Genomic DNA, 14,580 nt, shown 5'->3' on the forward strand with positions numbered 1-14,580 from the left:
TTAATCTAGTGTTAAGACAATTTTCAACCGTATTTGTTCCAATGGTGACTCTAACACCTCATTTAAGGGGGATTTCACTCAGGTTTACTTTATATAAGTAGGTGATTTCATATCAACACAAAACGTTAGGTAGGTCATAATAACTATACTTCCCAACGAACTGAAAATTATAATTTTTCTTACCAATTGCTTAATTTTCACATCATTAGAACATAAGCCCTTTACACGCTATTTCACCACAATCTCAGTATAAATGTCTCATTTTTCATAGAAAAAAACTAATTACATGGTTCAGTAAGTTGCCTGTGGTAACACATCGATTTTACTTACACTCAAAAGTTAGACTTAGCTTGTTCTCTCAATTTCAAGCATACTTACCTTAATAATTTTATCTAATTCACTAGATCTTTTTCAATTCTATGTCTGAAAGAACTGAGATTATCTTACCATAATTTTACAATATGAATGTATTATTTACCAAAGTCTTAATGAGTATGCTATTTTTTCTTTAAAGTATATAATTACATATTAAGTCAAACATTTAATAAGTATGCACTAGAACCATTCAGATAACCATCACACAATGAAAAACTTAGCTTTGGCAAACTCATTCTTTCAAATACAACAGAAAAACAGAACAGTAATATAATTATTAAAAGAATCAGGAAATTTACATCAAAACTTGAATTCAGATCCAAGAAAAGTAAAAGTATACTTTATAAACTACTTAGACCTAGCTACCATTTACCACTGGATATGTGTTTGTCCTGAAAGTACTTGTTTCTCATGAAATACAAATGTATTTTTCACTATTATCCACAAAATAATGACAAATATGAAAGGTAAAGTAGCTGGGGATGATGGCTCACACCTGTAATCCCAGCACTTTGGGAGGCCAAGGCAGGAGGATCACTTGAGGTCAGGAGTTCAAGACCTGCCTGGCCAACATGCAGCCCTACTCAAAAAAAAATACAAAAAATTAGCTGTGCATGGTGGCAAGCACCTATAGTCCCAGCTACTTGGGAGGCTGAGGCAGGAGAATCACTTGAACCAGGGAGGCAGAGCCTGCCATGAGCCGAGATCACACCACTGCACTCCAGCCTGGGCAACAAAGTGAGACTGCATCTCAACAACAACAACAACAAAGTAAAGTGAAACTTACTTTTCAGCTGCACTGTGATACCAATCTAAAATACTACAAATCTACAATGCTGCTGTAAAATGGTATCATTCCTGTTTTCAAAATCACCAGAATTCTACACTTGAAAAATAAATAAATCAAAGTACTATAAATACAACTCCTTTCCAATTCAGTCAGTGATTAATTTCAATGACTCACAAATTCAGCACCACTAAAGAAAAAAGATATAAAAACAGAGTGAAAATGAGTCAAAGATCAGATTTTCTCCTTGAAAGAAATTTTCCAAATGAATGACATTTTACCAAGAGATAATTTCATTCCTGTCAATTTTATATCTACAATAGTCATTATTTTTCCAGAAAGCAACTTTTTAATTTCAACTGATAAATTCATATATATTGATGAAATTATTTTTACCATTTAGTTAAGGATAACCAGAAACTATCAAAAATCAATTGAAAGTTCACAGACTCTAAAATACACAGTAATATATTCCTACATACTTTATTGTCTATGATTTTAGAAAATTCAATGTCAACACTTCTCTTTTTAGGTATACTAAGCAACAGGGGCTATTCATTTTCAGAGCGTGACACTGCCATTATAATTTGCCTTTGGCATATCTTCAATATTTTTATTCTCTTCTCCTCTTGAACTCTGCTGTGATTTAAGAATGCATTCTTCATCTGATTTCAACTGATTTTCTAAAAGCAGGTGATTCCGGAAGTTTTCGGTTGGTTTAAACAGGCTCAAAATTAGGCTCTTTTGAGGAAAGAGATATTCACACAATCTCCTAGTTTCATCCCAAATTTACTTAAAAATTACAAAAGGAAAGGATATCTTTACACAGGAGAAATCTGGCAGACACTACCTTAATCAAGTGATCAAGCTCAGTACCATCAATATAGAGACAAACTGACATGACATGTTTCTGATGTGATGCCATGAAAAGTACACATCACCTACTCAATATTCTTGCCGAAAATGTTTATCCTGACTCTAACTGTAAGGAAACAATTAGACAAATTCAAAATGTGGAATATTTTACAGGACAACTAAACTGCTCCCTTCAAACAACATCAATATCATTGATTCCCAAGACAACTTCAGGAATATTCTAAATGAGAGGCCATCTAAAAATGTGTGATCCTGATTGCATTCTGGATCAGAGAAAAGTATAAAAGGTATTGCTGGGACAACTGGGGAATTTGAATAGGGACTGAATATTAGATAATTATATTGATATTAAATTTATTGAGCACAACAAAGGTGCTCTGGTTATGTAAGAAAGTGTTTCACTTCAATGCTGAAGTATTTAGAGGCAAAGGTCCATGAAGTCTGAAAACTACCTTCAAATAGTTTATGTGGCAAAACAGGCATATGCATGTAAGTGTGTAAATATATTTATTTAAAAATAAAAAGCTAGGAGGAGTGGTGAAGTTAGGTTCTTGCTTGGAGTTATCTAAATAAAGGTTTTATCAATCCCACCATTTGGAATTGTAGACTGTAATCTATAGATACAGATTATAAAACTAAAAAAATTCAGCCTTCCCACACTCCTAAATGCCCAGTTGCAATCAGTTCAATAAACAATAGTACTAGTACCTTAAATTATCTTACACCGTGGTCACTGTCAGAAAACAGATCCATTTTTCCAGGTTCTCTTATGTCTAATGTTTTTACAATCGCCCACACCTCCTGGCACAGGTGGTAGCACTCTCAAAAACAGAAGAAGCTATATTTATGTCTCTAAATTCACAGCAAAGGGTAATAACTGCCAATCTACCCATGTACTGACAATAAAACCAATTGAGAAGACTTCTGATACTGTTATAGGGACGATCATTTTTAGAGTTGTACAGATGTATTCTTAATTTATATTTGTCTAATAATCAAAAATAGAGACAACATAAATTTAAAAATTGTAGACAGTCCATATGTAGTGCTAAATATTTTTGGTAGAAAATATACCCCAAAAAATTGGCTATTTCTACCCCCTTGGGAATTAAAACCAGAAATAATATGCCTTATTTTAACTAGGCTTCAATATCCTCACATTATCAAATCATTAAAAATTTTCACAATTTGATTATAAGTCAATCTTCTGGGAGTGCAATACCGCACTACATTAGAACCTCATAAAATAGGTTTCATTAACTGATTCAATAAACATTCTTAAGCACATACTAGACTGAATCTGATACTTCTCCTTCTGGACCAGAGATCTGTAATACTTTGGCGCAAGCAATCAGCAGTTCTGTGTTTGCTCTCTGTACTATTTTGGGTTTTCCAGATTGCATGTCTTTCCCACCACTAACTAACAGGCAGTGAATTGGCCAGAATATTGTGTTTATTTAAAAAGTATTTGTTGCCAGGCGCGGTGGCTCACGCCTGTAATCCCAGCACTTTGAGAGGCTGAGGCGGGCGGATTGCTTGAGGTCAGGAGTTTGAGATGCCTGGCCAACATGGTGAAACTCCATCTCTACTAAAAATACAAAAATTAGCCGGGCGTGGTGGCATACACCTGCAATCGCAGCTACTCAGGAGGCTGAGGCAGGAGAATTGCTTGAACCTGGGAGGCAGAGGTTGCAGTGAGCCAAGATTGCACACTGCACTCGGCCTGGGCAACAGAGCAAGACTCCGTCTAAAGAAAAAAAAAAAAAAAAAGGTAAGAAGTATTTGTTTGGCAGATGAGGAGAAGTCCATTCAGCACACTGTATTAATCTCTAAAACTTAAATTAAAATACAGAATTTAGTCAAGCCAAAACAGCAAAGGTATAATAAAAGGGTTAAAGACTATTAATATGAATTATAGTATATAATCATTAGTATTTTTAATTTAAATAAATCTGTATCCTGAACAGAATATTTAAGTTTATATTCCAATTTAGAATTTTAAAATCACATTATGGTTTCCCTGTACACATTAATCCTGTATGTTACTAAGTTAATCTTCCTAATTGTATCTCTTTCTGATCAGAAACCTTTAATTCCTCAAAATCTATCAAATTAAGTCCAAATTTCTTATCCTTGGTTCTGTGTACTCCACACTATGACCGACCTACTCAGCCTTTTAGAGGGGAGACTATTTCATTCCTAACCTAAGACCCAAGTAACCTGTTCTTGCCACAATTCATTCGCAGCCTGTAGGTCTTTACACAGTAGCAGCAGCAATAGTTACAATTATAGATTAACTGCTATATAGGCTGCTCTAAGTACTTTTAATTTTTCTTAACCTCATAACCTAATTCACAGTGAGAAAACTGAGGCACAGTTTAAGTTAAATAATTAGATCAAGAATACACAGCTAGTGATCATGCAAGCATTTAAACCCAAGCAATGTGGAGTCCATGCTCTGAATTCACTACACCATACATATTAGCAATTCCCCAGACAAGAGCGCAAAAGTGTTTATTCAAGTGACAAGGACAGACTATAAATGTGTTATAGTCTTCTCTCAGACTATTTCACAGATATTTCAAGCAATTAAACAAAAAGTATAATATAAAACTAACTTGTGTGTGTACCCTGTAGGATTATTCTCATTTTACGGGATACTTTATACATTTAAATGCAAGATGGTTGCTTTGGTATTATATCTCACTGTGAGGTTTCTTGGTAGTACGCTTCTTGGAATACACTATGAAGACAGAGGGAAATGCCAAATAACATAACTAAAAAGCAATTTAAGAAACAGTAAAATGTCCCTATTTTAAAGTTACAAATAACAGTAATGTCATGCTTAATTTAAGCTGGCTAACAGGATTCTGCTACTATGTATGTATGTATTTATTTATTGAGATGGAGTCTTGCTGTGTTGCCTAGCATGAGTGCTGTGGCGTGATCTCAGCTCACTGTAACCTCTGCCTCCCGGTTTCCAGCGATTGTCCTGTCTCAGTCTCCCCAGTAGCTGGGATTACAGGCATCCACCACCATGCCCAGATAATTTTTGTTTATTTTTACTAGAGAGGGGGTTTCACTATGTTGGCCAGGCTGGCCTCCAACTCCTGAACTCAGGTGATCCTCCTGCCTAGGCCTCCCAAAGTGCAGGAATTACAGGCATGAGCCACTGTGACCGGCCAGGAAATGCCAAATAACATAACTAAGAAGCAATGTAAGAAACGTAAAATGTCCCTATTTAAAAAATGTTACAAATAATGGTAATCTCATGCTTAACATTAAAGCCTGCTAGCAGGATTCTGCTACTATTTATTTATTTTATTTTTTTGAGACAGGGTCTCACTGTTGCCCAGGATGGAGTACAGTGGCATGATCTCTGCTCACTGCAACCCTGGGCTCCTGGGTTTAAGTGATCCTCCAGCCTCAGTCACCCGAGTAGCTGGGATTACAGGCACAGGTCACCATACCTGGCTAATTTTTTTTGTATTTTTTGTAAACACAGGGTTTCACCATGTTAGTCACGCTGGTCTCGAATTCCTGGCCTCAAGCAATCGGGCCCCGCCAACCTCCCAAAGTGTTGGGATAACCAGCATGAGCCACCATGCCCGGCCTGTAATTTATTTTACCCAAAATAAAATGACTCAACTATATTAGAGAATGAAATAGATTCTAAAATATCCCCACTTTGTATGGCTACCAATTAAAATATTCTCTTTGTATCCTTCAGTTTTTCATGACTGCTATCACATTTCCCCTTATTTGAAACAAAGTTGTCTTTATGACACTTATTTTTCTAATTAAGGCTAGATATGTTCCATTATTAGGTTGAATCATGTATTACCTTTTTCAACTACTTTTACCTACAAAAATGGACACTTCATATAAATGGATCTAAAAACTTGCTCAAAATTCATATTAAAAAGAGCAGACGCAGTCAATGAAGTTATAATTATTCCATTACTGTAATACTTTCCCAGTAGAACACAAAATATAAACAGCTTATACCACTTTCAAACTCAAAAGAAAAGTAATCATTCTCAAGAGAAAATATTCACAATACTACATTTAATTAGAAAATTAGAAAACCTGTACGGTACCAATTTCATTTACACATAAAACATCTAAAACTCTCTCAGAGAGACTTCAGTATTTTTATTTCTCTGTTCTCTCCATATGATGATTCTGTTTTTCTAATTTTCTAATTTAAATGTAGCGTTTCTGGAATTTTTAAAAAATCTAAAAATAATTCAATCTTTGCTTAACTCTTTATCAAAAAATACTGAAGATATTAATCTACACATGCAATCTAAAGCAACTATACGAAAATTTAAATGCCCTATCCCTTTGTTAACTCAGTAACAAAGCCCATGAAAAATAACAATAATTTCATAAGCTATTTCTAAGAACACTGACAATTTTCTTTGTTGGCATACATAAATAATTTTATTCTATATTATCAATTAAATAAGCCTAATTAGCAGTTGGGTTTGGTTTCCTCATCACTGCAAAATGACATGTACCACACTAACAAAGAGCAGACCAAAAAGCTAAAATGTAAGAGATTAATACAGAGAAACAGAAGATGACAGTCAGAAACAATCATGAAAAATAAGAAAGACACTTTTTAAAAAAGCTTTATACCTCTCTACTACATGGGAAAAAATTAAAAATATGTTTCCATATTTTAATGGACAAACAAAAATGTTGTGATTATCTTCTAGGCGACATCTTATTTTTAAAATTCTGATAAACAGAATCCAGATGTTCCGAAACTCTAATTTTACCTAAGTTAACTGCTAACTACATAAAACAGGCTTTGGGATGAACATTAAGTTCTGGGATTTTGCTGATTACCCAGCTAAGTAAGCAATGTCACCCAGAATGGGTTCTCATATTTATAAACCAAATACCCTAAAAAACACCAGAATAAAGGCCTGAGCTGAACAGACAAATGGACCATAAAGTAAACAGCTCAATTAGTCCATTGTGGTTTACCGCCCTCTGGCTGCTGTGGCAGGAGATATCATAGATAAAAAATGGCTGCCAAGAAAAACCAGCAAGGTATCAAGCAAAAGTTGGCAGGAAATCCTTTAGGCAAATGTAAAAGCTTTAGAATAGAGCCTCGAAAATACATTAAAGTTAGCTTTACTCCTTCCTTTAAAAAAAAAAAAAAATTAAAAACATCAAGTAACAAAACATTTCAAACACGATCTGAAATTTTTCAGCCACAGATTAACACAATATAGTTTGGAGATAATAAAAGTTGGCTCTAGGAGACTAAGTCAAAAAGAGTTAATACCCTAACTGAAGATTAGAATTAGTCTTGCTTTAGAAAATCCCTTGGCATACTAAATAGAAACACTTAGATAGAAAGGTAAAAATTTTTACCAGAAATTCAAAGACAACTGATAAAATTTCCTGCTTATAAAACTGCAGTAAATATATAAAGCAGCTTAGAAAAATGAAATTCTTATATTAATTCAGTTTCCAGATATCAGATGTAATCTGAAGCTAAAAATCAGGCAACACTGGAGCCAATGTTTCCTGGAATCACCAAATTACATGAAAAGCAGAAATAAAAGCAAGAGAAAATTTGCTACACCAAATTCAGACCAGATCGCATATATTCATCTTTCCTCAAAATGCTATTCAATGTAATCTCACAATTTTGTCCAATTAGGCTCAAAACTAAATTTCTGTATCTCTCCAATTTTCCACCAAACAGTTCAGCTGGCAATGAACCATAACAACCACAGTCCAAGGAAAAAAGCAATAACTGTTCAATTCACTGTCTCGTTAGTTACTCACAATTCACTATCATTTAAAAACAGTGGATCTTAGCCTGGTTTCCACCCCACCACACCCAGGAGACACAATACTCTCATTTAATTTAAGCAGTGGTTCACAAGGTTCTGATTCTCAGCATAACTGGAAAAGGACAAGAGTTAGAAAAAAAAAACAGGGATAGGAGGAAGAGGGGTGAGAATGTTCCTTTTGAGAGAGATATCCATGAAACACTTAAAATCTTTCTTTTAGAGAAGTCTTAATAATCTGTTTGAAATTTACCAATGTTCAAAAAAATATGATGCAAATAATTTTTAAGAAAAAAACAGAAACCTTACCCTGCAGTTCATGATGGATTACACCCACTAGGTTGGGTTCGTCTCCCCACCAGAATATCCATAACTCTTTGCAATCTGGTTTGACATCACGACGCCATACACAAAGCAGGTTAGCTTGCAGACAGCGGATGAAACTTAACAGAATTGGATCATCTTGGGCTGGGGCTGAAATTATGGGTCCACAGTCCCCATGCCCTCCAAAATTGTACCTACGCCATTTGATTCCCGTGAGTTCAGCCTGGAAAAAGACAAAAAAAATGTAATCGTTTTCTCTTTTTACTTACAGACCACCAAAAACAGTCTTCCATACAGAAAAGCAATTGTGCTAAAATAAATATTTACACGAAACTTCCTAAGATTCCTCCCAGTGAAGAACGTATGTCAAATCTCAAATTTTAAGGTGGGAGAAAGTTAATTTCTATCAAGATTTCTACATAGCTCTTTACATTAAATACTAACATAAAACAAGCTGATAATCATTATTTCCTGTTGAATCATTTGTCTAAATATTTACTAAAAAGTCCCTATATAGAAAACTACTTTCTATGTTATCATTCAATACTCAACTCACAAATTATATTCAGAAATCAAGTAAGATTTTAAAAGTAAGTTTGTATAAATGAAATGATTTCTTTCAAATAATTTCTTCCCATCCACAAGCTACAGTTTCAATCCTTTTTTAATTAGGGAAGCAGTTAGCATAAAGCATGAGAGCGTTTCATCATGAACGCCAAGTCTATTTAGGTAGAAGCAATTAAGAAAACTGATGCAAAGTTATCAGCAATTTATTCATGTTTTTTAACATGTAGCAAACAGAAAAGCTTTGCTTCTGTAACAATTCCCTAATGTAGTTTGGTCTTTTATTTTTTACACACATTGTAAAACATGAGAACTTGCAACCAGCAGAGAACAGATACTGTATCTTTGTTCCATTACCTATGTTTACATTTCAAGATTTCTTAAATCTTTAAGAGCTAAACTTCAAAGAGTGAACACAAGTGAAAGCTAAATAGTTAAAAAGTACAACTATATATTGAAAACTACTAGTAAAACAGATTCGCAATTTAATTCTGTACCAAACAGACCAAGAGGTCCTTGCATTGAATCCTTACTCATGCATCTCCTTCCTCACAAGGTCAATTATTTTTGTTAGCAAGTTGCTTACAAAAAAAACAAGTACCACTCAGTAGAAAACAGCCATATCTTCTACTAACATAACCGAAACATACTAAAAGTGCTAAAGCGATCAATCACTACAAATACCACATTTAAGAAAAAGAAAAATCACCTTTCATTTAATCCAAATTAAAAAGGTTTTGCTTCAGGCCGAGCACACTGGTTTATGCCTGTAATCCCCGCACTTTGGGAGGCCTAGGCGGGCAGATCACAAGGTCAGGAGATCGAGACCAGCCTGACCAACATGGTAAAACCCCGTCTCTACTAAAAATACGAAAATTAGCCGGGCATGGTGGCGCACGCCTGTAATCCCAGCTACTCAGGAGGCTTGAGGCACGAGAATCGCCTCAACTCGGGAGGTGGAGGTTGCAGTGAGCTGAGATCGTGCCACAGCACTCCAGCCTGGGTGACAGAGCGAGACTCTGTTTCAAAAACAAAACAAAAAAAACAAAGGTTTGCTTCAAAAAAGTTACAAAAATATACAAACTAAAAATACCTAAAATTCAGTAACTTATATTTTACACTGAGATATGCAAATCTAAATTTTTAATGAATATGTTTAGTAAAAAGCCAGCACTGGCATCGTTTAGGGTTTCCCTATATGTTACTTGGTTTCCTCTAAATATAAAAGCACTACATGGCCAATGTAGGAAGTTCAGAAGTAATACACCATAATCACGTTATAATAATCATTAGCATCCTACTGTATATGTCCTTCCTCTTTTTCTGTACATATACGCTTTAAAGTTGGAACCATATTGGATGATTTATATCTTTTTTCACTTATTTTTATATATTACTAATTATTCTTCAAAACACACTTTTAATGTTTGCATAATATTCTATTCATTGGAAAAAATATAATTTAACCATGCCCAAACAACTGGACAATCTTCCATTTTATTTCCACTATTGTAATTACTATAATTTGTTAACATCCTTGAACACTGTTATTTTCCTGATTATTTCCTTTAAAGAGATTGATTAATACTGAATTACCAAAGAATATGAATATATCAAGACTCATGATGAATGCTACCACATTACTATTCAGTTAATAGTCTCCCCAATACAAATAGCCACCTCCCAAATTGCATGTCTTTTAAAATATCTGCCAATTGAATAGAAGGGTATATACTTCTATTAATAGATAGTCCTTGTTCTGCTAGGAGGAAATTAGTATGTGGTATCACATCTTTGATCAGATGGGGCCACCCTTCGTGGGTTTGGGTCCCAGCTCTGTACTAATTCATTGGTTCTGAGTCAGTATACATATGAAGCACTTAAGACAGTGTCTAGGACATAGCAAAAACTGTAAATGATATTTTCATTATACCAGTAGTAGTAGTACTATTTCTTTCACTTTGAGTTGTCTGTTCATACACTTTGTCCATTTTTCTTACAAGTTCCATTTTTTTCTTTTTTTTTTTGAGATGGAGCCTCACTGTATCACCCAGGCTGGAGTACAGTAGCGCAATCTCGGCCTCCCAGGTTCAAACAATTCTCATGCCTCAGCCTCCTGAGTAGCTGGGATTACAGGCATGCACCACCACGCCCAGCTAATTTTTGTATTTTTAGTAGAAACGGGGTTTCACCATGTTGGCCAGGCTGGTCTCGAACTCCTGACCTCAAGCAATCTACCTACCCTCCTCGGCCTCCCAAAGTGCTGGGATTATACAGGCGTGAGCCACTGCACCTGGCCAAGTTCCTTTGTTTCTTCAAATAAAAGCAATGTGTATGTTTTAATCAGAAACCCTAACATCAATCTTTAAACACCAAAGAAGGAAACAAAAATAAAAAGAAGTTGAAATCCAAAAAGGTAAGCAGAAGACTAACTTCTTTTATCACCTAAGCTAAAGAGAGTATTCTGTGCCTAAGAGCCTTGTGGATGAGGCTGCGCCAACAGGCCAGGCGCAGTGGCTCACGCCTGTAATCCCAGCATTTTGGGAGGCCGAGGCGGGCGGATCAAAGGTCAAGAGACGGAGACCATCCTGGCCAACATGGTGAAATTCCGTCTCTACTAAACATACAAAAATTAGCGGGGTGTGGTGGTGCACGCCTGTAGTTCCAGCTACTTGGGAGGCTAAGGCAGGATAATCGCTTGAACCCAGGAGGTGGAGGTTGCAGTGAGCCGAAATCGAGCTACTGCACTCCAGCCCAGCAACAGAGCGAGGCTCCGTCACAAAAGAAAAACAAAACAAAACAAACAAAAAAAAACTAATATGAATCACTAATAACCTTATTTAAAGGGTTAGAAAATTAATATAAGAGTTTTAAGCATCAGATGAGTCAGTCCCCATGAAAATCTATGCAGAGTAATTTACTCACTACAACACTTTCACCTGTAATATCCGGCAGTAGAGCAGACAAAATATTTGGCATTGTTTTAGGAGAATGGTTTCCTAATCCTAGTACTTCCACTAACTGCCTATCAGTACATCTATGCTGTCAGTGAAAGGGAAGCCGTTACCACCTGCTCTATGTTTTTTACAAAGTTGTTCTAGCAAGTGATGTCTTACAAATCCAAGTGACACAACAGCAAGGCTACAAACTTAAACACCTCCTAATTCAGCTAAAACAGTTTCTTTAAAGTTAAAACTAAATATCATTATACCGGTCTTCATGGAAAAATGTAACAATAATCAAGCCTAAAAGAGATAACTAAGTATAAAATCGGTGTTCGAAGATTTAGCTTTAAATTTTGAATTAATGTTTGGTAAAAGACAGCTTAATGATATCGAAACAGTCTGTCCAAGAAAAAAAAAATCCCATCATGGATGTTTATTCATTTAAGAGTAAAATGTCTTCACATACCATGATCATATTTATAGTTAAAAAATCAAGTGCACTCAAGTTCTATTGATTTTTTCTGTTTGGTTTTTGTTTTTGTTTGTTTGTTTTGTTTGTTTTGAGATAGAGTCTTGCTCTGTCTCCCAGGCTGGAGAGAAGTAGTGTGATCTTGGCTCACTGCAACCTCCCCCTCCCAGGTTCAAGTCATTGTCCTGCCTCAGCCTCCCAAGTAGGTGGGATTACAGGTGCCCGCCACCACACCCAGCTAATTTTTCTATTTTTAGTAGAAACGGGGTTTCACCATGTTGGCCAGGCTAGGCTCAAACTCCCGACCTCAGGTGATACACTCGCCTCAGCCTCCCAAAGTGCTGGGATTACAGGCGTGAGCCACAGTGCCCAGCCACACACTGTCTCAATTTCTGACTAATGTTTATCTCTAAGACACAAAATTCTTTACCTAATGATTTCAAAATTTTAAAGCAAATCTTTAAAATAATTCTAGATTCAAAATTATCCCCAAGCACAATTATTTCTCACTGTCAAAAGACAATCCTTAATTATATCTAAGTTTTAAACTACATGGTTTCCAAAATATAGAACCAAAACAATGAAATCAAAATATATAAAGAAGGAAACCCATATGCATATTATGTGTAATAACCACCATTGTTATTTACCAAGCATCTACTTAATACCAGGGACTGTACTAGAGTTTTCATATATTATTTCTAACACCAAGCACCATGCTAGTGACTTCCTATGTAATTTATACACTTCACAACAGACAGCTGAAGAAATTAGGACTCAGAAAGGTTGAATAATTCTCCCAGTGCCACACAGGTAGCAAATGGCAGATCCCAAATAAAACTAGACTTAAGCTGTAACTGAATTTAAAGTATGAATTCTCTCCATTCTGCCATGCTGCTTCGTAAGGCAAATGGTAAAAATTAGCCCTAGAGGATTATAAAATAGTACAAAGAAACTGTCATCAACTCAATTTAGCAATGACTAGAGCTCATGGCCATACTTTCTAATTTAAGAAAGTTCATAAATCTTTCTTTAGTCTTCCTGAGGTATTAAGAAAACTGGTATAAGAGTGCCCACATATCATCCCATGAATAGAATAAACTTTTATTTCACTCAGATAATTATATGCCTTCTTTTACAAGTTACCACTATAAGATGGTATCTACATAAACTAATTCTTAGATAATATGTATAACGAACCAACAAAATCATTATTCTGATAGCAAGAGAGGCTGGAAGGAAATCTGCTCAGCAATGGCTGGCATGTAATATAGGGGTAGTCACAGTTCTCAGAAAATTGAACTTAACCTATTTACATGGGAGGATGCAAATTTTTGTGTGAAAAATCAGACCTTGGCGATGACTTTGAGCAGCAGGTTCCCACAAGTTTAGTGTTCCAATAATGGAACACTAGGCGTAAATGGGTTAAGTGGCAGATACTCCCCTGGCCTAACCAAAAGACCACTACAATCAGTTCCGAACAGTTCTAATTAAATAGATTACAACAAAACAGGGATAAAGCACTTCCTAACTGACATGAATGTGATTCAAAGAAAATTTATATTGATTCTTAGTGTTCTATTCTTCACATACAATATGTAGGAAATGAGATCATTTATTTACAGTGACCCATAGCAACTAGATCACTTGTGACCAACAGCATATACTTGCAATATGGCTCCTCAGAGTTAAAACCACATTCAGTGGTCAACGAACACAGTAAAATCGAGACATTGTTTAGCATGAACCCTTGGTGTAGTATCATGGAAAGAACACTGGCAGGAAATCAGGAGGTCTAGGTTCTAAGGCCTGGTTTTTCAACCGTTTACCTACACAATGTTAGAAATCTACTCTACCTCAAGACACCTCAGATTCAGGACCAAAAAGTGACAGGGTTGACCTAGATACTGTAAATGAGTTCAAGTCTCCTGGCCCAAGCTAATTACATCCCACTCATAAAGGCAACTTGTAAATGAGATGGAACCCTTACTACCATCAAGAACAGAAAAGCTGCCAGAAGAAAGTCAACACTTCAGGAAACTATTCGAAGATTCCTCAAAGTATAAACCAATTAGTTTAATGTATCAATCCTAGGCAGGATTCTAGGATGGTGTGTAGAAAAGGCAGCTGTGATCATTTGAGGCTGACAAGCATGCACTAGGAAATTCCAAGTGGGCCCCACCTCACCTCCTCCTATGATTGGGTTACTACTCCAGTAGAGCAGGTCAATACAGTAAACATATTAAGTCACCTCTCAACTCAGGGGAAGGAAAAAAGTCACATGTAACAGAAACTTCTGTTAAAACATAACTAATCGGCTGGGCGCGGTGGCTCAAGCCTGTAATCCCAGCACTTTGGGAGGCCGAGACAGGCGGATCACGAGGTCAGAAGATCGAGACCATCCTGGCTAACACGGTGAAACCC

At 35.9% G+C, this 14,580-nt stretch overlaps 1 protein-coding gene across 1 annotated transcript in view; it reads right to left on the minus strand.

Annotated features, from left to right (window-relative positions):
* MED13L (mediator complex subunit 13-like) overlaps positions 1 to 14,580 on the minus strand; it is a 327,824-nt gene that overhangs the window by 274,645 nt on the left and 38,599 nt on the right. Inside the window, exon 2 of the mRNA XM_011928703.1 lies at positions 8,164 to 8,401. Within this exon, the coding sequence (XP_011784093.1) occupies positions 8,164 to 8,401 (238 nt within the window). The remainder of the gene's footprint in view (positions 1 to 8,163; positions 8,402 to 14,580) is intronic.

The sequence above is a fragment of the Colobus angolensis genome, unplaced genomic scaffold (assembly GCF_000951035.1).
Source record: "Colobus angolensis palliatus isolate OR3802 unplaced genomic scaffold, Cang.pa_1.0 Scaffold79, whole genome shotgun sequence".
Taxonomy (NCBI): Eukaryota; Metazoa; Chordata; class Mammalia; order Primates; family Cercopithecidae; genus Colobus; species Colobus angolensis.